This window comes from Molothrus ater, chromosome 15, assembly GCF_012460135.2.
Source record: "Molothrus ater isolate BHLD 08-10-18 breed brown headed cowbird chromosome 15, BPBGC_Mater_1.1, whole genome shotgun sequence".
In the NCBI taxonomy this organism is placed as follows: Eukaryota; Metazoa; Chordata; class Aves; order Passeriformes; family Icteridae; genus Molothrus; species Molothrus ater.
In genome coordinates this window covers 16253204-16278613 of record NC_050492.2, presented here as the reverse complement: position 1 = coordinate 16278613, position 25410 = coordinate 16253204, and the positions used below count along the sequence as shown (strand labels likewise).

The 25410-nt window shown below is 46.6% G+C and overlaps 1 protein-coding gene across 1 annotated transcript in view; it reads left to right on the top strand.

Annotated features, from left to right (window-relative positions):
• Nucleotides 1-25410, top strand: part of ERGIC1 (endoplasmic reticulum-golgi intermediate compartment 1) — a 55471-nt gene that overhangs the window by 9621 nt on the left and 20440 nt on the right. The window contains exons 2-3 of the mRNA XM_036391508.2: nucleotides 11753-11814; nucleotides 18251-18323. Of these exons, the coding sequence (XP_036247401.2) occupies nucleotides 11753-11814; nucleotides 18251-18323 (135 nt within the window). The remainder of the gene's footprint in view (nucleotides 1-11752; nucleotides 11815-18250; nucleotides 18324-25410) is intronic.

Here is a 25410-nt window from a genome sequence, read left to right as displayed (position 1 = left end):
CAGGTCTGTTGGCTCCCATTGCTCATCCTGGGATCACAGCCTGGCTCTGCCAGAGCTGTCCTGAGCTGCTCCCTGCACATCATGTTCTCATCTGCCAGCAGTCAGGAAACATAGAAATGTCATCTAAACAAAGAATTAGCAGAATGAAGTGCTCAAAAGTCAGTAGTTCCTCTTTTCTGTCCCTGCTGCTGACTTCCTGCCATTGTTTTCCCATTCATTTAAACACATTTCACCTACTTGGTTGGACTGGGAGAAGAGTGATTGATTTTATTGTCTGTGCTGGGTTGTAGGAGCTAAGTGTTCTTGTAGAGCTGTCAGAACATGCACTTGCCTTTGGGTGGGGAGGAAAAACAGCTAGAGAAAGGATTTCAGAATTAAATCTTGAGCTAATATTTCTCAATGAAAATAGAAAAATTAATGCTTTCTATACACGTGTAGAGTAAGGTGTAAGAATAAGGTAACTCTACTTCTTCACCTGTTTTAGAATGAATTTACTATGTGTAGAAATTCTTCTTTCTTTGCTAGGTTTGTGGAGCAAAATTGGAGATTTTTTCCCAGCACAGGTACAGCAAGGAGCACAGGAACTGAAAATGCAGAGGGTGTTGGAACTCACTACTTTTTTAGTGTCCAGTAAGAGAGGCTTTGCTTTAAAAGGACAGGCTTTTCCTGATGATTCCCCAATTAAAGCCCATCCTACATCTGACTTCTTTTTTTTTCCTGTAGCAGCTCTCAAGCACCTGGGGAACATAATCCAGCCCAGGGCATTGCTGAGCAGTGTTTGTTCCTTGCCAGGCTTCTTTTTATTCCTCTCCTCTCCTGGTGACACCCAGCCCCTGGCAGGGTCACCAAGCAGAGGGGAGTTGTGTCCTGCTTGTGCCTTCTCTGTGTCCCAGACCCCAGCTGTTCTCCAGGGCCATCTTTGCTGTTTTATTTCACATATTCTGTCCTTGGGAATGGGGTAAAAGATCTTTCAGGCCATCTCTGCACACCCCAGCTGTTACACTGCTGAATAAAATCAATTTAGCAAGTAAAGAGGTTAATCTTTTTATCTCTGGTCCTGGGCACAGGAGTTCTAGGGATGGTTTCAACAACTGTGAGCAGTAAAACTCCCCCCAGCTACTTCAGACAGGCATCTGGGATTTTATTTTTTAAGTAAATAGTATTTTGCTAATAAAAAGAGTGCCTTGTGTGCAAACCTGACACAGCTGTGCTGTTTGTTCTACCTCTGTATTTCCCCTCAGCTTGAGCTGTCATGTTGAAAGCTAAATTGGCTTTAGATTTATCCATTTTACAGAAGCAACAGTTTTCAAGATCCTACCATGAGTGTCTGATGTGCTTTGTAGGAGGGAATGAAGCCAGAAAAGTGTGTTCTGATAGAAGTACCTGCCTGCCTTTGGTGGAGTGAGACTGTGTCTAAGCCTGCTTGGTTTTATTTAGAGCTAGATGGTCTCTGAAGAGCTTAAAAGCCACCTGATGGCTTGTGCTCCTCAGCTGGTGTCCTTGAGGTCCTGGTGCCCAGCAGCTTTGTTGGCAAAGCAGGGATAAATTGTCCCAAAGTCATTGTTTGGGAGCAGTGACCCAAGGAAACAGAGGAGCAGTTGCTGCCTGTTAAACAGCTTGGAAGCTCTTAGCTAAGAGATTGGATTTTAATTTAAAATCTAATTTTTTTAGTAACCCTGGACTATTCTCTATGCCATCTTAGTTTCTCTTATTTTCTTCTAGCCCCATCTATTTTGGGTTGTTTTTTTTTGGTCTCAAGAGATCAAGTCTGGGGGCAGCAGTTCCACGGATGGCTCAGGCTGGAGGGACCACAGAGGGTCCCTGGTGGCACCTCCCTGCTCCAGCAGGGCCATCCCCGAGCTCAGGGCACAGCAGGGTCCATCCTGCTCTGCAGTGAGACCCCAGAGCCCCCAGAGCCCCCTGCTCAGGGCTGGCCCTGCCCAGGGCAGCAGCTCTGCCTCCTCTGAGGGGAATTGCTGGGCTCAGGCCCTGCCTGGGGCTCTGGGGCCATGGCTGGGCCTAGGGCAGAGCTGGGCCTGCTCCGACCTCTGCACACAGGGATGGACAGACAGGGGGACCCAGGGACAGACAGGGGGACACGGGGACAGACAGGGGGACACGGGGACAGACAGGGGGACCCAGGGACCCCCCAGGGCTGAGGGCTCCTCTCCAGGCTGAGCAGCCCCAGCTCCCTCAGCATCTCCTGGGCACCAAGATGCTCCAGGCCCTTGCTCAGCTCCGCAGCCTCCTCTGGTCCCAGGAGCTCCAAGTGTCCATTCCTGATCTAGAAGCTACAGCTTGAGGATCTGGTTTATTTCATATTTACGTGTTGGATGCTGGGGAGAGGATGGGGAGTGCCATCCCTGGGTGTTCCAGGGGCTGATCACAGACCCCACCGTGCCTGAGCTGGAGGGAGCCAGGTTTTCTCTTGGGCACTTCTAAATTTTAAGGCTTTGCTGAGTTGAGCAGAGAAGCTGCCTGAGAAGTCAGCAGAGCACACAGATAGAGATGCTGCTTGTCACTCAGCAGCATGCCTCTGGTGGGAAGGTTTCTCTAGAAATACCACTGGGGATTAAAGCCAGGGCGTTTCTATTCGTGTCTCCAGCCTGAATGATCCTGCTCTGTCAGCAGGCAGAGCTTCCTTTTGATACCATGAATTCACATGGAAAATAACCAACATGGCCTGGGTTTTTTCCTCCCCTTCTGCCTCCAAGCTGCATTGATTTGGGGAAGGGGAGAAGGGAAGGTGCTGGGACAGGGTGGTTAAACTCTGATCTCCCCTTTGCAACACCGACCTCCTCTGAAGTGTTCCTGGAGAGAGAAAATGGAGTCTGTTTGTGCACAGTCATCTTTGAATGTCAGATGGACTTAATCCAAGTTATATTTACCATGACTGAGTTTCTCTCTGCCTCCCATGTCCTCCTTCAAAATGATGAAGTGTTTTATGCAAAGTGGATTCTCAGCTGTAATTGCTGTCTCTGCTAAGAGCCTTAATAGTAGCAGCTACTGAATGAATCATAGTCCATAAACTCTTGTGCTGTCTCTAGGAAAGGGTCTTCCAGAGGTGGGAGCAGCAGGAATATGAGGAAACAAAGCTGTGTGGTGGGATGGGGGGGACTTTCCAGAGCCATTGTTCCAGCTCATTTCATGTGCACTCAGATGTGTTTCCTCAAGTGGGGCTGAGGTTTCTCATTCTCTTCTTGCTTCACACCTGCTTTGGTTTCCTGAATTGCCCCTGCAGCTCTTCTGTCGTGAAATCAAACTTCAAAATAGACCCACTTATACAAATCTTGTGGGAAGAGCTGGTTGTCTCTGCACCAGGTCTGTGGGGAACCCAGGTAAAGGAGGTGGAACCAACCATCTCTGCTTGTAAAACAAAAAGGTTCAAGGAGGCAGATAGGAAATGGGAAGAGGAAGAACAGAAGTGTTTTGAGTGACAAATCCCAAGGTTATGTCCTTGTCTCCAGGGAAAACTAATCCTCAGAGCTGAGGATGATTGGTCTCTTTAAAGGCACTTAAATAGAAATTGTAGTTGTCTGGATTCACTGATATCTACATTAAGTAATTAGAGAGGCTTGTGTAATTCTGAGGGATGTGGCCTAAAAATGAATTTGTTTAGAATGTCTGAATGACAGACGCTCTCAAAGAAAAGGCAGTGGATGTTTTCAAGCCTGTTATCAGACAGACCTGCCTCGAAGTGACTCTTATCAAAAACCAAATGTAAGCTGGCATAGGCTTGATTGTCCAGGGCTGTGTTTGGCACCTGCCTTGCTCTCTGTGTATTTTCCACAGTGCTGTAATTTTTTTGATTTTTTTTCACCAAAAACCATCTGGGATTGTTGTTTTGAATGAATATTCCCAGAAATGCACAGTGCAGCAGTTTTTCTGTCCACCAGAAGAAGAAAACCAGTGTAACAAATAGAGTACTTTATCTTCTTTTGACAAAAAGCACCTAAAACTTAATGTCTGCATGGGCTGCCTGTGTGTCATTTCTTGAACATGACAAGTACAGCGTGTAACAGTAAAAATTCTCTCTTCCACGTTGTAACTGGGTTTACTGGTGAGTATGTAATGAGTGGACTTAGTAAAGAACAGGCAGGCTCTTTGTTTAGTCAGGAATTGGTGAGTGTGGAGAAATAGTGACCTCATGCCTTCTTGAGATTTGAGGTTTGCAGCCATGCTCTGGTCCCCTTTGCAAGGAGGACTTGACAAATGGGGGAAACCAGCAGCAATATTTCACTGGGGTTTATCTGCAGTTTGCAGCTCCTTGCTGATCAATGGGGAGGGGCAGCAAACAGGCAAAGGGTAAACAGGGTTTGGGAACTCCTTTAACCCACTTGTATTCCCTGTGCAGTGGCAAGGAAACAGTTCTGGCATGAAATAGCTTCTCAAAGGCCAGCTTAGTCTTCTTTCACTTTAGAGAACAGAGAAAATTGCCTAAAGATGCAGTGTTAGCTGCTGTGCAAGGTTTAGAGCAAAAAAAGGAGAGTGGTTTTGGTGTGACAGCTATGGCTTCAAAGGGGCTGTGGAAAGACAGACTCATTCCTGCCTCCTGCTTTGGGAGTGAATTAATTGTACTGCAGATACAGAAATCCTGTGTGAGAAGAGGGCTCTCCACAGAAATCTGAGTGGTACTGCCCAAGACAGCCTCCCACTGAAGGGCTGAAGAGAGGGATTGTTATTTCTTGGTGCTCTTTTTAACTGAGCCCTTGAGTGAGGGGCTTTGTTGATCAGGAAGCCATCTCAGCCTGGAAAGGTGTATTATTCTTTATTTCCACCCCATGTCTGTGTGTTATAGTTGTCTTGCCTTTCTCTTTTTCAACCTGCAGCCCATCTCTTCCTCAGGGAAGTGATGTTTCTTACCAAGAAGGAAACCACCAGGGATGGCATTTCTACTGACCCTAAACCCCTTGTTTCAGAGTCACCAGGATGGGTCAGGTTGGAAGGGACCACAGTGGATCACTGATCCAACCTTTTACATCCAGACAGTTCTGGAATATCCCCAGTGAGGGATCCTCCACACCCTCAAAGTTGACTTTTTCTCTCTGTATTTGATAATTCCCCCTTTGTGTAGCTCAGCCACTTCTGCTGTAGAACTGCCAGGTGTTTGATTAACTTCATAGTGAATTCTGTGTCTGCTGGAAAATGTGTTGCCCCTGCAAGTCACTTCAAGTTTTTTGTCAGTGAAACAAATTGGTTCAGCAGCACCAGGCGGCCTCATTTATTCAAAGAGATCTCAAAGCTGCTGATGTGTAATGAAATTAAGGTGGTTGTTCACTCCACACTGGACTCGTTACTGAGAGTGAGTAATGTCACCAGGAATTAGTGACCTCAGCTCCAAATGTGGTATCTGCTGAAAAATAGATGTCACTTCTCCAAGCTGGTGAGCATGGGAGGTGGAGAACCAAGTGTTGTTTCAACACCCACATTCTTCTGGGTGAATCACAGCCATGGACCCTTTCTGCTGAGCCAAGATGATAATGGTGTATTTACACCACCACTGACCTGCTAAAAGTGGAATGTCAGCCATGATACCGGTTGGGTTTTTAGTTTTTCTTAATCATCTTTGACATAAAAAATGGAGTTTGTTGTAGTGAATGCTCACAGCCTCTGACTTTCAGGATGTGCTGAAGTACCTACAGTAGAGCCAGTATGCTTCAAAAAGAAGATTGATGTTTAAATATTTGGTTCTCCTGGGGAAAAACATAATCTGCCTGAAGAACACAACCATTTTTCCTCTGTCTGTGAGCATTAATTTCTGGAAAGGGACAAAAATGAATTTATTTGCTGCAGATGTACAGTGCCCAAATTCTGTTCTGTGACCAAGTGCCACATGGGGATGTGTTACAGTTCTGCTTGATTAACTGGAATCCAAAATGCAGTCCAAGAGCTCCAGAACAGCCTTTCCTTGGCCCCTCAGGTAAATCAGTAAAACCAGACCTTGCAGAATGGTACATGAGAACATTCCACTGCTGCTCACTCCAGAGCTTCTGCTGGGTCTTTGCAGGGACTCCACATCAGTGATTTTGGGAGAAATTCACCCTGGGTGCCATGGCCAGGGCATCCCTTCTGTCTTTGTGCCAGGGAGGGATGGGCAAATGCTGGAAACTGAAGGAGGAATTAGTGTTTTTCCTTCTCTGATATGAACTCCTTTGGGTATCAGAGTTTCCCTTTGTTACGGGACATTTAAATTTAACCATTGTCTAGTGTAGTCCTCCTTAAAAGTTGTTGGGGGTTTTTTATTGCCTCACATTCTTTGCTTCTTGTTCATGAAAAACTTAACAGCATCTTACAGAGTTGTTGAAAAAGCTCTTCTCAGATTCCAGAGATGTCAGAGAGGATTCTTCTGTTTGGAGGTGTGGAAATCTTCAGTGAAATAATGTATTTATTACTTCATTTCCTGAAATATTTCGAGTCCAAACTTGAAACTGCTCAAGTGTACATAAAGCGCTGGCAGGCAGCTCCTGCTGAGGGAGTGAGCTCATCCTCTGCTCTGGGGAGGCAGCTCAAGCATCAACTCCAGAAAAAAAACTGCATTGTTTGGGTCCTGTGCCCTCCCTGCCTCTCACCCAGCACTGGCAGTGACAGCTCAGTGAGACCCCAGCCCAGCCAGGACCTGGAGCTGCTGGAGAGATCCAGAGGAGGCACCAGGATGGGAGGAAAGGCTGGGAGAGCTGGGGTTGTTCACCTGGAATGGAGAAGCTTTGGGGTGACACAATTGTGGCCTCCCAGTGCCTGAAGGAGCTGCAGGAAAGATGGAGAGAGAATTTTACAAGGACCTGGAGTGACAGGACAAGGGGGAATGGCTTCAAATTGGCAGATAGTAGGGTTAGATTGGATATTAGGAAAAAAAATTTACTGTAAGGTGGTGAGGCCCTGGCACAGGTGCCCAGGGAAGCTGTGGCTGCCCCTGGATCCCTGGCAGTGCCCAAGGCCAGGCTGGACAGGGCTTGGAGCAGCCTGGGACAGTGGAAGGTGTCCCTGCCATGGCAGGGGTGGCACTGGATGAGTTTTAAGCTCCCTTCCAACCCAAACCATTCCATGATTCTGTGATAAGCTCCTTTAAGGGCCAGCACAGCTCTTTCACCTGCTCTTGGAAATCATTTTGGCTGCCCCTGGATCCCTGGAAGTGCCCAAGGCCAGGTTGCCAGCTGGGATAGTGGGAGGTGTCCCTGCCCATGGCAGGGTTTGGAATGAGATGCTCTTTGAACTCCCTTCCAGCCCAAACCATTGTGTGATTCCATGATATACTTCTGTTAATATTAGTGTAGGCACAGCTTTTGAAATCCTTCTGGCACTTGCTGGCCCTTGAAATGTGCCACCCTTTTGTTTGGCTCCTTTGAGGTCACCACCTTGATCTCACCCCCCTCTTTCCAAGAGGACTGTGGCACTCCTGTCCATCAGAGAGCTGGAGTTCTGCCCCACACCTGCCTTAATCACACAAAGATTTGTGAATTCTCTTGTTTGAACCTATTTAGGAATGACCCTGCTCATCTCTGTGATGCTGCTTTACCAGTTTGTTGACATTCCCACCAGGAAGGTGAGAAAGTTTTTTTGCCATGTCCTTTCAACTCTTGGATTGATAAAAAACCATTTTGTAGCATTCCTTCATGTTAGTTACGGATGTGGGTTCCTGCAAACCTCTGACATTGCCAAACGGGCTTTTTTTATTTCTTTCTTTGCAACCCTGCTCTCCACTGAAAGAAAAGACACTCTAGATGTGTCAGGAAATTCCTTTGTTGTACTGATGACAGCCTAATTCTATCTTTAGCCTCAAATTCTGGACTTGCAAGGCCCAGCCTTCCCTTTATGAGAACAGGGATGACCTGGAGGAAGAACTTTCCTAGCAGCAAGTTTGTTGTTTCCACTCTGAAACGATGTTAATTGATCAGCTCAAAGATACAACTTCTCCTTACAAGTCTCGCCTTTCTGAGGGGAGGAAGAAACTTGCCAAAAGCTAAATATATACAAGGTGCAGTGGAAAATGCACATGTGCCTGCTGTGGGGGTGTGAAGTGATGTCTCCCTTCCTAAAGCAGCATGAGCTGCAGGTTAAGGGAGTTCACTGAGCAGTTGTAAATCTACACCCTGGTTCCTCCTGGTCATGAAAGATGACTCCCAGGCTCTGCCAGTGGATCTCAGGATGGCACAGGGTGCCCTGTGAGCTGGCAGGTGCAGCCCCTTGTCGCAGACATCTTTTATGGAAAATCCTTTCCTTAGGATTGCTCCTCCTGAGAAGCTGAGAGGCCTCAGGAACAAAATGTAAGCATTGGTTATCTGCTGCTGTGGAATGCAACAGGTGGATCTTCGATTGGTCTCATGTGGTTGTTTCTAATAAATGGCCAATCACAGCCCAGCTGGCTCGGACTCTCTGTCCGAGCCACAAACCTTTGTAATCATTCTTTCCTATTCTATTCTTAGCCAGCCTTCTGATGAAATCCTTTCTTCTAGTCTTTTAGTATAGTTTTAATGTAATATATATCATAAAATAATAAATCAGCCTTGTGAAACATGGAGTCAGATCCTCGTCTCTTCCCTCAGCCTGAGTCTCCTGTGAACACGGTCACAGCCCCTCTGCACATCCAGGCTCCCTGCAGCATTGCTCTCACCTTCCACTGCTTGGGCTACAGCAGGGAGGCAGCTCTTGCAACAGAGCACAAGGTTCCTCTCTGTTCCCAGGCTACAAATACTCCTCCAAGTGACCAATGCCTCAGGAACCTGGAGGCTTCTTGGAATTTTTACTGCAGGTGCTTGCAGGAACGTCTGACCTGAGGGCAGGTAAAACCTGTTCCCCTCTGCCATGCACACAGCTCCTCCCTGTGCATTACAAATCATCTCTGCTGTCTAATCCTCATTCTTTTCTCTTCCCAGCACAGTGTAAGTGCTCTCCTGGGATTGCTTTCAGTTCTGGGAGGCAGGCAAGGAGCCAGTGGCAAAGGAGAAAAGCTTTTCCAGTGGAGGCAGATTTTTAACCCTTAGGTCTGATAGGAGCTGCCACAAATCTCTCATTTCTTGGTATTTTGGGTCTCCTGTTACAATAACTCTAGGTCTGATAGGAGCTGCCACAAATCTCTCATTTCTTGGGTTTCAGGTCTCCTGTTACAATAACTCTTGTCAACTTCACAGATTTGTTTGAGACATTTGCTTGATTTATTTATTTTTATAATATGTGTAATTAATGAAGCCTCTTTGGGGTTCTGTCCTCATTGCACTTGATCTCTCTGGTGTCTCACAAACATACTTTTCAAGCTGTCATTGAATCCTTTGCATTTCATATCTTCTAACTTGGGATTTAAATAGGGTGAAGAAGGTGGCTCTTTGTCCTGGCCATGCCATCTCCATCATTCTCCTCAAACTTTGATGCCACTTGGGCTTTCCCTTGCCCTTCTCTGAGTGCATAATCCCCCTGCAGTTTTCACTAACAGGGATCAGACTGAGGAAATTGTATAAATTGTGGCCAGTATCAGATGAGAAGTTGCCTGGAACCCTGAGGAGTGTTGTTCCTGTGCCAGACTGTGAACCCTCCTAGCTCAGAAAGTGTCTTTTCCAAGCAATTGATTGTTCTGCCAGGAGATTACACATAGCCAGTCCTTTTTCTTTTGGGCTGGTGATCATTTGGATTTACTGGTGCCACATATCAGTGAGCAAACTCTAACTGGCAGTGCTTGCCTCTTATCCCAAACTTGTCTTTTTTGATTGTTGTGATCATTTCAGCATCGTTGTGCAAGCTTTAATACACCTTCCCTTCCCTTCCCTTCCCTTCCCTTCCCTTCCCTTCCCTTCCCTTCCCTTCCCTTCCCTTCCCTTCCCTTCCCTTCCCCTTGGGTCAGGTTCTGGATGTCATCCTTCAAGCTTCTGCTTTCATCCATAAAACCTTAATCAAGCACTTTTTGTAGTGTCTCTGCCTAATCCAAGCTTACTTAGGCCATGGAAAAGTTAATTTGTGGTGTTGGGTGTTACTTATGTGATGAAATGAAAATCTCAGAGGAGAGAACTCTGCCTCATATGACATCAGCTTTCCAGTGAGCTGTTTAAAAAGCTGGATTATTTTTTTTTCTTGTAAAGCTGTGATGGGCCATCATTTCAATACTAGTAAATATTTCTGATGGTGAGAACAAACTTCCTTTTATAGTATCCACACGCTGCTGTTTTTACTGAGTCCAGCCTGGAGCTGTTTCCTATTTCTGAGTGTTGGCTCACACTCAGCAGCTCCTGGTGTTCACGTGCTCTGTCTCCCTCCGTTTCTCTCTCAGCTTTTTTAGCCTTGTTGATCTATTATTGTGACTTTGGCCAGACGACGCCAGCTTTCAGCATTTAATGGGCTGGGAGAGCAACAGCTTCCTCTGCCTGTGAGACCATGATGTCATCAGCTACTTTGGGTTCTTTCACCATCCTGATGCTTCGGTGGATGTGGAAAGAATGCAAACAGCACTTTCCAGATGTTCTCAGGGCAGCTGGAAAACCATACATGGATTGTTTGCTTGGGGAATATTGCTGGTCTGTTTAGGCTCAGCAGTGAGAAGGGTGATGAAAACACAGCTCCTGTGCTGTCAGGTGTCTCACAGAGGGTTGTTGGGGTGTTTGGTGATGGCACAGCTCATTCAGGACTTGAGCTGGGCACCTGAAATATCTTCCTACCTGCTCTCCATTCCCTCTCCTCCTTTCCTTCCTCCAGCTTCAGCTCCTGAGTGAAGCACAGGATCCTCCTGACGTCCTGCAAGGCAAATGCTGTTTTGTTCATGCAGTTCCTCAGAGTTATCTCAGCAGCTGAAGATGAAGAAAAGAACAGTTATCTAGTTTTTAAACTCCCAATAAAATACTTGATGCAGTAGGAGCTACTGAATAACAGGGGTGTTTCATCTTGGTGCAATGTGGACTGGGAATTTGGAAGCCCTCTCCAGGGCTGGAAAAACCATCAGCTCTCACCCACTTGTGGCATATCCAAAAAAGTCTATTTTTAGGGAGAAGCGGTCACTTCCTTCTTTAGGGTGGGTGGGTGGGTGTTTTTAATGCATTAATTAATTTTTATTGAGTGATGGAAAAGCTGATGTCAGAGCTGCATTGTGGTTGGGCGTGCAGGAGCACAGGGTGGTAGGAAATAACACAGCTAACACATGAGGGCAGGGAGAGTTTAACCATGGGCAGTTTAAAATAGCCAAGCTGAGCCCTATGGATATTAAAAACTATGACTGAATCAAAACAACCATCTAATACTAAGCTGGACTTAGCTGGGGGAGGAACAAACCTGTTGGGTTAATTTCTGTTGTTGTATCCAATGTCCAAGTGATGTTTTTTGGTCTCAATACCTGGATTTCTGACTTAGGGGTTGGTTATCTGTTTTTGGCTTTGCAGGATATAAATGACAAGGGGCAATACAGGTTGTGTTTTACTGGGTTTTTTATTCAGGAATCTGTAGAGTATCCTTTTCTTTTTACAGTGGTCTATAAACTTGTCCAGCACGACTTCTTGCCTGGCTGCTCTCACAGTTCAGATTGCACAGATCCACAGCAGGGAGGTGGGGGGAAATGCTTTGGAAATGGGAGCCAAGACAGAGCACAGTTACATAATTGTACAAAAGAAAAGGGTTTGTTTTTTTTTTTGTTTTGTTTTTCCTTCCCATATCCTCCTGCCTACTGAAAAAATGTTGTTGGAAAGCTGGATGGAAAAAACTTCAGCATCGTTCATCCCTGTGGGGGCATGAAATGTATTGAAATGTTCCACCTGTTTTATGGCTGGTGCTTTTCCTCTTTCAGGTTTGACATCTACAGGAAGGTGCCAAAAGACCTTACACAGCCAACCTACACAGGGGCCATTAGTAAGTAACTTCTTTTTGATGTCCTTGCATAGCCCTGGTCTAAAATTAAAGATTGTTTGGCCTCTCTGTCTGCAGGGAATTCTTTTAAAGGGACGGTGAGCATTGGAAAGGGTGTCCTTTGTTGCTGAGGCAGCTTGTTCTGCCCATCAAACACTGGAATGGTTTGTGTGAATTCAGAATTGAAGCATGGTTTGGGTTGGAAGGGGCCCTAAAGAGCCTCCAGCTCCAACCACTGATAGGGATCCACTCTCACTCCCATGTATCAATCCACAGACTTTGGCTGATACACATCTCTTGCCTTGGGCCCCTTTTCCTTCCTTCCTGCTCCTGAGGGAGGCTGGAGGCTGAGTAATGCCATTTCACACAATTATGTGCAGCGAGCTGGCTGGGCAGAGGGCTTGGTAAACATTGATCAGGCTGAGCCTGCCGGGCCTGTCATTACCCTGCTCATGCAGCTTTCCTGTCCCTCTGAGCAGGGACTTCCTTTGATCAGGGAGCTGTGCCCCACTCAGCCATGCTGGGAGATGGGTCAGTAGTCTTGTGTGTCATTGCTGACGTGAGTGATGTCACATCCCTTGGTGACAGCACGCAGGACTGAGTCAGTGCCAGTGAATCAGGACACAAAGGAAAGCCCTCTGTGAGCTGGAGAAACTCCTGCCTGTGAGCATGGCTGAAGAACAGGCTGGTGTGGAGTCTCTGTCCTTGGGCATGCTCCAAACAACCAGAGCTGGCCCTGAGCAACCTGCTCAGAGCAGGGCAGTTGGATGGGATGGGCTCCAGAGAGTCCCTGCCAGCTTCAACTATCCTGTGCTTCTGTGAAGATAGCACATTTCCCTAAATATTTACTCTCAGAGTCCTTGTCCCCTGAGTTCTCCTGGCCACTGAATTACTTGTATCCCAGCTCCCATGTAGGTTTGCTGAAGTTGGGAACAAAGAGCTTGACTCAAACTGTTTGGGAATTCAGGGGCGGATGAGATTTGGTGTTTTGAAAGAACACTTTGAACTTGTGAGTGATCCTGCCTTCTCTGCTGTTTTGGAAACTAAGAGTTCCCACACTGCCACTGGGCTCCCTTTGAGAATTTGTCTTGTTATGAATCACCTGCAAAAGAGTATTTTAGAAGCAAAAAAAAAACCATCAAAGGCCACCAGGGTTTAGGCTTTCAGATCTGCAGTAAACAGCTCAAGTGATAAGTCTGTTGTGGGAAGGCTTCAAGGTTGTGACTCTTACTTACAATTATTAGCTGACTTCTCTCTATTGTTATTTACAGCTTCTCAGGCTTTGATTTTCTTCTCTAACTGGTTCTCCTTCTTTTTCTCACAGTGTTTTTAGGCAGCCTGATAGAAGCTTCTGAACCACACAGGCAGCCAAGAAACTGGTGCCTTTGCCTGAGAGGATCTTGTGAGCAGCTTTTCTAATGGGCTTTCTTCTGTCTGACCAAGCCTGTGGCTTGTAATTTGAAAGCCACTAATCTTAGGTGTTGCAGGGGGCCATGGATGAGACCAGCCCATTGCCAGGCCAGTTGGAAGCCTGGGAAGGTTGCATGACCTGGTGAAAAATTGCTTTAGGGAAGTCAGCTTGTGTTAGCACTGGGAACTTGAGTGCAGGGGAAGGTTCTGCCTCTCAAAAAAGCTTTCAGGCTTTAGTAATCATGTGGAATTACTATGACTGCAGCTTTATTTTGGCTTTCTTAAAGTCCTCCAAGTTTTACAGAGCAAATATAAAATAGTCCATGATATCCAACTATTAATTTAGGCCTTTTCCATATGATTTCTGCTGAGACTTTAGTTCAGTATCACTTCTGGTGCTGAAGGCTTTCTGGAATAGGAAAGGACTTACTGCAGGGTTTCAACAGTGACTTTTGGATTGTATAAAGGTCTATTTTCAAAAACAAAGATTGAGGTTTATTAGGGAACAGATCAGATTACAGAAGAAAGGAGATGGAGAAGAAAAGCTCGGCTTCTCACCAGGGCTGAAGGGGCCAAGGCTTTCAGGGAAGAAGCAGCTAAGGGAGAGGAAGTGTTGGGGGATTTTGAGGGAGAAGAGCAGGTGGGCTTGAACATGAGCAAGCTCAGAAGCCAGCTGGAGTTACTGAGGCTTTATTAGGTATGGATTTTTAAATCCCAGATTTGCAGTGAAGGCTGCGTACAAGATCCTTCAGATCTGTGTGGCAGCCACTCAGCTACAAACAAGTTTTTTAGGAATGAAGGAACCAAGAATTTACTTGGAGTGAGGTTTGTCCAGAGCAACGCAGCCACTGCTGTGGGCTTCTTTGGGAGGTGTGCAGAAGTCACTCATTCCTTTTCCTCAATAAAGGTCCCTTCTTCAGGCAGCATCCCCATCGTGCTGTTGTCTCTCTTCCACCGGTTTTTCCAGGTCCTCCCACCGTGTGTAGCATGTCTGTGGTGCCTCTGTGACAGACGTGGTGACAACCTGGCCATGTTTGGGTACAGAGGCAGCGGCAGCAGCACTCCTGGCTGCCTGACAGTTGGCATCTGGCTGGACAGGAGCTCTGGGGCTCTGGAGAGGAGCCTGCAGCCCAGGCAGCTGCTGGCACCCTCCTGCTCCCCAGCCATCGCTGTGGATGCATAGTTTGCATGCACATGTTGTATGCACACATGGAAACGTTATCCAGAAATACTCTGTGCTGTTTGGGGGCTGGAGTTTTAAATACACATCAGGAAATATCCGAGTTATGATTCACATGGCGCCTGTAACAGGACCCGTTCCTTGTGCTTCGTAACAGTTTGCTCCACTGAATAATAAATACTATTAATTTTATGCCTTAATATAGACATGGCTCCATGTTCTCAGTCTGTGTGATGTGTTAAACACTTTGACTTTCTCTCATTTCTCCTGGGGTGGGGAGGCAGGGCCAGGAATGTACGCAGCCGGGGTTTGGAGTGGAAGGGATAAGTACAAAAAGGTTAGTGCAGGAATAAAAACCTTGGCAGAGTTTCCCATCCTTTTGGGATTGCAGATTAGCAGTGTGTCTACACCAGCAACCTTTGATACATTGATCATGTTATCATATTAGAGCTTTAAAAAACCTGTCTCAGATGTTGTTGGAGCTCTGTGGGAACGTCGCCGTGCTCTTGCAGCTAACGAAGCTTTATGCATGAATTGTTTGATTCTGTCTGATCCCAGCCTTTAATCTACTTTTCCAAATATAATACACTTGTCAAATGTGGGTGGTAGGACTGCACATTTGCATGGAAGCAGGTAAAAGCCCTCACTGTGAAAGAAGCAGCTGAAGCACCCCGTGCATAAATTCCTGTGCTGGGAACATCTGTGCCTGCAGCTCCAGGCTGAGAGAGGAGCTCCTGTTCTGCAGCTGAGGAAATGCTGCCTCTGGAGAGAGTAACTGATAATGCTGGCACCTGAGCCTCATGCCAAAAACTCTCCCTGCCCTGGAAATGTGTGTGTATAGGAAGAGTTGAACAGTGCAGTGTCCTCTGTCCCAGAGTGTGCTGCAGCAGATGCCTGAGAAGGAGCAGGAGGGGCAGGTTAAACACTGCACCAGCCTTTGCTCAGTTGGCTCCTGAGCTTCCTAAGCTGGAGTTGGTTCCTTCGTGTTTGGTATCCCTCAATGGATTTCTTCCTCAGGGCATGTATGATTCCTTTTTGTAATCTAACAGGTTTTATTTCTTATGCAACCTCAGCATCTGTAGTCAAGAATCCTCAGAATTTAGTTGTGTAAAGGAAAACTTTCCCTTGTTTTTAACCTCCCCTTTCCATGTAGTTCCCATACTGGAAGAGACAGTGAGTGATTGTTCCCCACTCACCTCCTTCAGGCTGCTCATGATTTTATATCCCCCTCTCATGCCCACCTTCAGTATTCTCTTTTACAGCTTCAAAACTGACTCTGTGGTTTGAGAACTGGGAAAAAGCATTGAGGAGCTTTGAAAGTCAGTCCCTGCCAGGCACTTCAGGGCACTCTTGCAGGGTTTTTTAGATCCGGGTTAGTGGAATTTTACTGTGCTGTGTTTGGTAAGTATTGTCACGAACCTTCACTGCAAGAGCCGAACTGAAAATGGACTTGAGGGAGCAAGTACTGGAAAAGAAGGAGGTATTTTGGTTATATAAGTGGCAGAGAAGGAAGTTTAAAAACTGGAAGAGAGAGGAAGCTGTGGGAGAGAATTTAGTTAAGAGAGTTAGTAGTAGCAGGCTTTCCTAGAAATGCTTGAGAGCAGAGAGGTCTGGCTGATGCTGTGGAAAGCCTTTATGGGATTATAACAAGCAGCAAGGAATATGGGAAGCAATTAAAGAAAAAAGGGTTGTCTACGTCAAACACTCTCCCTGCAACTGCCAGAGATCAGAGATCTCGTGTCTCTCTGCCAGTGATCAGCACTACAAACACTGGATCTGCTCATGTGCTGCCTTGCTTTCTTTTTTTGGGCTCTTATGTAGGTGTGGATGTTCTCACAAGAATTTGCTGCTGTGCTTTAAGCAGAGCTTTCTCCTGGTGCCCCGTGCCAGGGCTCAGCTGGGTCACAGCCCTGGTCACCTTCTGTGTCCTGACAGCCAAGACTTGGGAGCAGCTGTGTGCCCATCTGAGGTTTCTCTTCAGGATTAATATCCCTTCTTGCTTCCTGGTTTCCTACTGCTCTTTGGGGTTTTTTCCTCTCTTTCCTCATCCTAGCTAGTGAATAATAAAGCACTGGAATGCCCTTCCCAGGGAGGTGGTGGAATCACCATCTCTGGATGTGTTTAAAAAGACTGGAGATGGCACTTGGTGCTATAGGCTGGTTGAGGTGTTAGGGCAGAGGTTGGACTTGGTGATCTTAGAGGTCTCTTCCAACCTCATTATTCTGTGATTCTGTGATTTTTTGGCGTCTGTTAATCCCTTGCACTTTAGAGTGGGCCAATAAATGAATCCACAGTTGAAATTACTCTGATGAGGAAGGGGAAGCAACGCATTCTCTTTCCTCAGAGCTGGAAGAATGAGGCACAAGCTTTAGGTCACTCAAGGCTCTGTCTCAGTACTTGCCCTCAGCACCTCTTTCCTTCCCTTGCCTCTCACAATCTTTACCAAGGGAGTGATAAAATTGTTCCCAGCCTGTTGTTACTTGAGCTTCCCAAAGGAATGGGCAGGTCAGGCTGTGCAGGTCATGTGGAATAAAGTTGAGGAACGTGGCTGTTTTAAAAAAAAAAATGTATTTCTCAACCCTAATTAGTGGTAATTTCACAGAGGGCTGTGCTGGGATGGAGGGGTTGTGCTGGGATTGTGCTCTGGCTGTCAGTCAGTTCCTGCTTTGCCTTTCTGTGAGTGATTCGTGGTGAATTTGGGTATTTAACACAGGGACACACTGCAGCCCTGTCCCCTTGAGCTGGCACATCCTTGCCTGCTCCAGTCATCCCTGATCCAGAGGATTTACAGCTGTGCTTCCTTCCAGCCCCTGCTGTGTGGGTGACTGTCACTGCTGCTTCAATGTCCCTGCTCAGGGGTTGGAATAATTTCCTGGTGAAGAGCAAACAGTAAAATTCCAGCTACTTTGGGTTCCCTCCATGCAATTCCAGGTTGGAACTCCTCGGAATTGTCTTCTGGCTACCTCACAATTCCTTCAGTGGGGATTTTCCCTCTCTGCAGGGTCAGCAAATGGAGAAACGAGAGAAGTCAGGCACTGGCTGCACAATTCCAGTGTTGCCATTTCTTTGCTGTCCAGCTCTGAGGTGCTTTACACAGAGCTTTGGAACCTGACAGAGAGCCAAAATGTCTCCTCATCCCCAAAACACAGTGTGAGGGGACTGTGTCCTTTCAGAGCAAGGAGGTGCTGGTTCTTTCTGCCTTCTGGAGGTTTTAATAGTGATAAAATTGGGAGCCAAGGCTCCAAAGAAGTGATGTTGTCAAGAAGAGGGAGTGCTGGCAGACCAGCATTGTGTGCTGAAAAAGGAGAATGTGGGAAGATGGAAATCATGACAGAAAAAAGTGGCCCAAAAGTGGAAGATATTCCTGTTCTGGGTCATTAATTATTAAGCCAAGGGATGCTCATATTTTCACTGCAAGAGGCAAAGAAATTAAGATGAGGGTTTTCTAGGTAATCTTGCCTGTGAGCAGAATTAAGACATGCCTTTGGGAAGTCCCAAGGATGGGGATGCAGTGGTCAGGATTTTATGTGAATTTGAGGGCTTTTATTTTTTTTTTCTCGTCTACAGAATCTTTTGGTGTTTGCTCAGTGGGAAAGACACACGTTGGATATTTATGCATTCATAAAATAATTGAATTTTTAATGGTTCCACAGGATGTTTGGATATTGGCATGGCATTGAAGTCACTGCTCTGGTGGGCTCCTCTTGGTCATGGACTCTAAAAATTGTTCATTCTCAGTTGTGCATGGGTGGCATATCCATAGGGGCAGTGATAAGGCTGTGTGAAAACAGTTTTTGTCTTTGTTACACATACAAAACTAACCTTTTCCTCTCCTTGCCTCTGTTCCAGTCTCTGTCTGCTGCTGTCTCTTCATATTGTTTCTCTTCCTGTCTGAGCTCACTGGATTCATAGCCACTGAAATGTAAGTAAAAGTCATGTTTTCCCCTGTTTGTGTGCATGTGAATCTTTACAGCTTTACTGTTATCTGAGAGAAATATTCCTGTAATTTCACTAGGTCATTTAGTTGCCTAATGGGTTTGGGATTCCTTTAGGTTGAGTCCAAATTCTCAGACAATCATTCAGCTTTTTAATTTGCCAAAATTAATAGGCAAACTTGGTTCTGAACTATTTTTGATAGAGGAAGCTGTTCCAGACTTGCTTGATCCTTTATTAGCTGCATGCTGGATTGCATAATTAGCAGCATGGAGAAATGGATTGCATAAAATAAGAATTATTAATTTAATATCAATAATTGCTTTTTTTTTTATTATGTCAGAGCTGAATCTCTGATTCATGCAGGTAGTTTTATTAATGTGTGAATTTTTCCTTCTTTTGTTGAGCCTTACTAGGAAACCTTATTCACAGGTTTTGTGTCTGAGGACAAGTTGCCCCAGGTGGTGTCAGCTGTGAGAAAATGGAAATAATTTCTACTTTTAAAAATTATTCATTGAACAAGTATGAAGTACTTATTAACACCGAGTTAATCAGAATTTTATTTTTTCCCTCCTGTTCTCATGTTCTTCCTGCCTCAAAGTAAACTTTTAGTAACTCTTAACACATCTACCTTTGTTTTGGGCTCTAGGAAACCTTCTCCATCACCCTGCTGATGTGGCAGTGAGCTCACTGAGTGTGAGGCACAGTTCCTGGGTAGTTGGGAAGGGTAGAACTTCTGTCAGGCTCACATGATGGTCCTGATAGCAACAGATGTCAGTGCTGAGCTAAAAGGCTCTGAAACCCTGCTTAGATTGACCGTTTTGATAACCAAGAGGCTCTTGCATTGTTTTTGTGCAGCTCTGTCTTGGATCAAGAGTATAATTTCAGGAATAATGTTAAGGTTGACTAATGTTTAACTGAAGGCAGGAGTGTAATCAAGCTGGAGATCGTTTTTTGTGCCTGTTGCACGTTTACTTCAGAGATGGTATCTCGCATTTCTTGCTTGCTCACAGTTTCTTTGACTTCAGTTCTGTGTGTTTGCTTGTGAAATCCGGGGTCACCTTATCAGCCACTTCACAGAGCTGAGCTTCCTTGGGTTTCTTGTTTTAAAAAACAGAAAAGCCAGACAGACTGCTTCAAGTAAAGCACTGCTTTTTTCTTGCTCTCCTCATAGATCTCATTCTCTTGTCTGGTTTTCCTTTTTCTTCCAGTTAATGCTTTACAGGAGGAATTAGTAATATTTACCTAGTTTTGACCCAGTTATTGGAGAGCACATCTTTATGTAGTGGCAGTTTCCTGACCAGAAATTCCTTTTTGAACAGCACAATTGCATAACTCTGAGGAATCTCCTTGCTTTTTTCCTTAAGAAGATGATGCATTTTCCACAGAAATGTTGGGAAGTGCTGTAAGCATGCTCAGCTGACAGGTTCCTCATTAAAACCTCAGAGAGATGGTGAAGTGCCTTTCCCAGCAGGAGCTGTGTGGGCTGGAGGTGTTTGCAGGCAATAAAGCAGTAAAGTTGGAGAGGGGATGACATAGAAGAGTCTGGGACAAATGACTGCAGGAACCTGATTCGTCATGGACTGTCCAACACAAAAGCTCACACAAAAGAGGAGGAAAACCTCCTTCTGGTGAGTTACAAGTCACCAGACTCTTGCTGGGACTATTCACCCCCAGCAGCTGTGAAAAGGCTCTCCCAGAACAGCAGAAATACTTCAGAAAGTCACTTCAAGTCCTTCCCAGTTCAGAGACTTCGAAAGCAGGAGTGAACTTTTATTTTCCATTTCTTACTCATTGGTTTCTCTTCTGAGAAACCCAGTACAAGTTGTTGTGAGCCTCTTGTGGTTCCCTTTCAGTCAGGTATTACTGGCAGTGAGTTGTGAGGCAGCAGAGCCTCATCACTGGGAATAAGAATTGGGAGCTTTGCGTGGTCTGGAACTTGTGAGAGCTCTGTGCTGCCATTAAACTGGGTAATAGCAAATAACAGGGGAAATACTGTCTCAAAAAGGTTTCTGAGCCTTGTTTTCCCATGATCCAATACTTACAGATATATGGAAGATTCCTTATGTGCAAACTGTTCAGCCCTCATCAACTTTTATTGCGAGCTTCAAGGTGTTTTTTAATATTAAGAGGCTCCTACAACAGATACCTCACCCAGATTGAAGTTTCCCAATGCCAGCCAGGACCTGGATGATTACAGGTGTGCAGTTACATGGCATGAACTTTCCTGCTTTGTCACTGCCAGCTGGGCTGTGAGACTGCATCACTCTTTTCTCCTTTTTTGTCATATTTCCCTTAAAGCACTTGTCAGAGCCAAGCTGGGCGGGGAGAGCTGCACGATTCTGATGACAAGGTGAGCACTTGGCCTGGTGCTTTACATCAGAGACGTGGCAGGTTCCCTGCTGAGCGCTCAGAGCCTGTTCCACGGAGTTGTTGTGAGTGGGGTGTGTGCAGGGAGAGCTCCTTCAGGGCAGGGGTGCCCACAGGATTCCCTGTCTCACCCTCAGCACTGAGATTCCCTCGGTGGCTGCACTTCGAGCCAGAGGTTGGGGTGGTTTGTTGAGCTCGTGCTGCAACATGAGAAAAGAAGAATCTGCTCTGCACCACACTGACCCCAAGCACCCCCTGGCTCCTGCCCAGTGCTGCACTTTCCTCCACGCTCACAGGAGTGCAGCAGCCTCAGTGCCTGGTGTTACTCGAAGTCTCGGTTTGGCCGCTCTTGCCCAACTTCAAAGCTGTTTTTCCTTGACCAGCCCATTGTGGTAGCATTTACAGTCTCAGCTGCTGAAGGCTTGTCTGGGTGGCAGAGAGCCAAGAAATGACACCCTCATCTCGAGGATCACAGTCATAGCCCTGAACCCAAACATTACCTGTGTGGGGAGGACGGCAGCTGTGTCATAACCCGTGTGGGCATTTCTAATGAGCGCTGGGGCTGGGGCTGTGCTCAGGAGCTGGCTCCAGTTAGGAAGTCAAACCAAGACACTGCAGGAAGCTCATGGAAGAGGTAACACACTCCAAAGGCACGTCCTCTTCTGCTGCTGACGGGTTTCCTGGGGAGACCAGCCCTGAGGAGGGTAGAAAACTCCCAAGTTGCTCATCTTCCAGATTTATCCTGTGACCCTAACAGGCCTGTGAGCAGCCATGAAGGAAATCCAAGCTTGGCACTTAGGTGGGGCTGCATCCTTCCCAGGAAAAGCACAGTGAAGGGCCGGTGAGGGAAAAGAGCTTTTTTCTTTTCTCAGTCACAACCCATCATTGCCATTAAGGGGAGGGTGAGTTTAACTCTGGAAGTCAAAGATCCTCTTGATTTTCAGGTGTTTTTAGTCCAGACTGAGAGTGACTGAAGACTTAGTCCAAACTTCAGGCACTGGAATGTCCCCATCCCAGGAGGTGTCCAGGGATCACCTGGATGTGGCACTCAGTGCTCTGGGCTGGGTGACAAGGTGGGGATGGGTCACAGGTTGGACTCAATGATCTTGGATGTCTTTTCCAACCTAAGTGATTCCATGCCAAGAACCTTGATGAATCTCCTCAATTCTGTAGAAGATAAAGAAAAGGAGCTCTGTGCTCCACTTTCGAACCTCTGAAAGATGAACAGCATCAAACACTCTTGGTCCCACTGAGCCAATGACTCAAAAGGCTGAACAAATTAAGCTGAAGGGTTAAATGTGTCTGGTTTTTCCTGGGCAAAACCAACAGTTGGTTGAGTTGAGAGTAGTCTGAGGGCTAGAAATGGCTTGTCCTGCCTTTAGCAGCCTCCTCATTCCTCTGCTGCTGTGTTGCAAATCAGAAGCATAGAAATCACCCCTCTCTTTTCTAATTAACTCAGATCAGTGCTAGACGTTAATAGCTGGCAAGATGATAATCTCACTGTTTTATCACCCTAATTAGGTCATGAATTATGTCCTGTAAGATCAATGATAGTTTTCCAAGTATTCCATCATTAAGGATTAAAGATGTAATTAACTAATCTAGTCTGCCTTGCATTGGCAGCCAGGGGATGGGGCAGGAGGGTATGAATGTGATGCTTGTGGTATGAATGTTTCTGCTCAACACTAATTCATCTGCCACAGCACACTGTAGGGAGCAACAGACTGTTCCTGGCAGTGTTTGCTTTTTTTTTTTTATTAATGTAATAACAGACAAAAACCTATCTGAAGTGACAAGTTTGCTAATTGGAAAGCTGAGCCCCCTGCAAGGCAATTAATTACTTAAGCAGAATATCTGCAGTAAAATTACTGCCTTTTCATGAAAGCATAAGCCATGAATCACAGAGTCATGGAATATCCTGAGCTGGAAGGGACCCACTAGGGTGATCAAAGCCCAGCTCCTGGCCTGAAACAGGATAGCCCCAAGAAGGCTGTCAGGAGTGTGGGAGGAAGCAAAACTCCAGGAGTTTCAGGGAGCAGTGATCCTTGTCCACACTGGATTCATTTGCATGCCCAGGACTGATCCTGCAGAGCAGCAGGATTGTCACCAGACCTGTCTTCAGAGGCTTTTTATCCCTCAGCTCTCCAGAGCGTGTGGGCTGTGTTTTGTGGCTCTCAGCCCATGGAAATGGTACCAAGCAGCAGAGTGTGATCCAGCTGCAGCAGGGGTTCCTTCTGCTGCAAACCCTAATCTGGGAGCACAAGCCCAGAGGTGCCACAATTCCTGTGTCCTGCCACGGAGCTGGAGATACACCTCCAGCCCTGCTGGCTCATCCATTTGAGGCAGATGAAATGCTGGAGCCAAGCAGCCCAGCAGAGCTTTGTAGGCAAAGGAAATTGGAGTTGTAATCCTGCTCCTGCCACGGACTGACCTTGAGACAGAGACTTTTCTGCAGAAGGATGTAATCCTCAGCAGCCCTGAGAGAGGTAGGCAGGTAAGAAGCTTAATTGATGTTTGTGAGGCAAGGTGGGGATTACCTAAGAGGAGGTGTTGGAGGTTTGTGCAGGGTTGCTGTGCACTGTGTGGGCTTGCAGGAAGCGGAAGGTCGTGTCATGATGTCATCTGCAATTCCTGACTCAAGTCTACATTGACGTCTTTCGAACCCTTCTCCTTCTTCCTGTCTCCTGGAGAGCTGTAATTCCTTCCTTTGTAGGGCAGCGTGTTTGCTGTGCTCCACAGCTGATCTGGGACAGGCACCTTCGCACTGAGGAGCTGATTGGGATGCAGGAGATGACAAATGTCAGAGCAGCAGACGCATGACGCAGGAGAGAGTTTGCTGACCTGCTTGTTGTTGTTTCTTCACACAAATGGAAAAGATTTGTCTAATGCTCTCTGCTCTGGCACCACTGAAAACGTGGTGACGCAGGAATCTCAGCATTGGAGGGTTGTGTTTCTGGAAGGAGTTTGATTAGAGCTGAAAGGGCAAGTGGAGCCAAGAGGGCTCACCTGAGAAAGTCTTTTGAGAAGCTTTGGGCTTCCTCAGGAAAGAATAATTATTTTCCCTCTTAGGTATGGGGTCCTGGAGATCAGAGGGTGCCTCCTGGCAGTTGGAGGATGAGTAAAGTGCAGCTTTCTGGAGGAAGTGGCTGTATTTTCTCCATGGCTGATGACTGAGGAGGAAGCTGGCTGATTGTTTGCTGTGAAAGGGCGAGAAAAAAGGCTAAAACCTGAAGCAGGGCCTTGGGACAAGGAGGACAGAGGCCAAGGCAGACGCGTTTAGAGAGCACCCACACAGTGTGTGAAGCTCTGGAGGGTGGATGCACTGCCCACCCTCAGATCCAAAGGCTCTTCAGCTGTTGAAGTGCTGCAGTTAGTGGCCAGAGCTGCTGGGTGGAAAGAAATCACTGTGGAAGTTTTGTTTCTGGGGAAACGAAGCTGTTGTGTCATAAATCTGAGACCTAAAGCCCAGGGAACAGGTCTGACTTTCTTTGGATAAATCCCTGGAGCCATGGCCTGCCCTCTGGCTGCTGTGGCCCCCTTGCCTTGGCTCTCACGTGCCATTGGCGTGATCTGGCCAAAGGGTCCCTCCAGCTTTTTGCGTGGAACGCTGGAAGTTTGTAAGCAGACAGGGTAAGCAGCCCAGCAGCATCACTCAGGAATGTGAAATATTTCCAAGTGGCTCTTTCTAGAAGTGAAGCAGATTCCTGATGTGTGGATCATGGAGAAACTTCCCTGCTGTTCCTCGGGTCAGTGGGGGTGGGAGGTCCGGCTCTCACCTTGTTGTACTTTCAGAGCTCTGCACCCTCACCCTCCTTCACTGTGCTGCTTTTATTCAAATATTCCTTAGCAGCAGCCAGGAAAACACCAACTCCTCCATGTTTGGAGCAGGTACACCCTGCCTTTGGAGTCACAGTATGACCAGTATCACTGCCTCTCTCTGCCTGGCCTCAGGTTTTATTTCCTTTGTGATCATCCCAGATTTACTGTTAAGGCACTGCTCCTCCTGGGACACTTTGTATTCCAGCTATAAATTAGAGTCAACTTCTTGTCTTCCACCAGAGATGTTGGTCCTTCAGGGAGAGTGGCTAGAGGGGGTAAATAAGCTTTCCTGACATCCCAGGAGAGTGGTTAAATAGTAGGAAGGCTGGGTGCAATTTGGCTTTGTGGCTCTGGGGAGGAGGATGACAAGGGACATGTGAGTGCCAGCCCTTTGCCCCCCAAACCTGGGTGCCAGTGGTTCACTGGAAGGAATAGCCTTGACCATGGAAATTTGCATTACCTGTGAGATTTCCAGAATTCCAATACTCCAAATATTTGAGGAGAGAAATGTCCAGTTTGTTGAAAACAACATTTCTTGTGAGGTTTGCCCCACCAGGTGCAGCCTGTGGTGTGTTGTCATTGTACCCTTGGTTCCCCATGGTGAGAGGGAATATCAGTGACACACAGAGGATGCACTTGGGAGCTGGATTTATCAGTTTGGGCCCTCAGCAGGAGCTGATCATGCCATGAGGAGGCAGTGGCTGGACTGGGAGGGAGAACAGGATCCAGCTGGATGGGTGCTCCATGGAAGGTGAGGCTGTGGTTGAAATGAGGGGAAGGAAAGGAAGGATCACTGTATGAGCTGCCTGATGTCTGTGCAGTGATAGACTGGGTTGTGAAATTTGGAACATGACTTGGACAGGGGCAGAGGGCTACTGGGTGAGGAG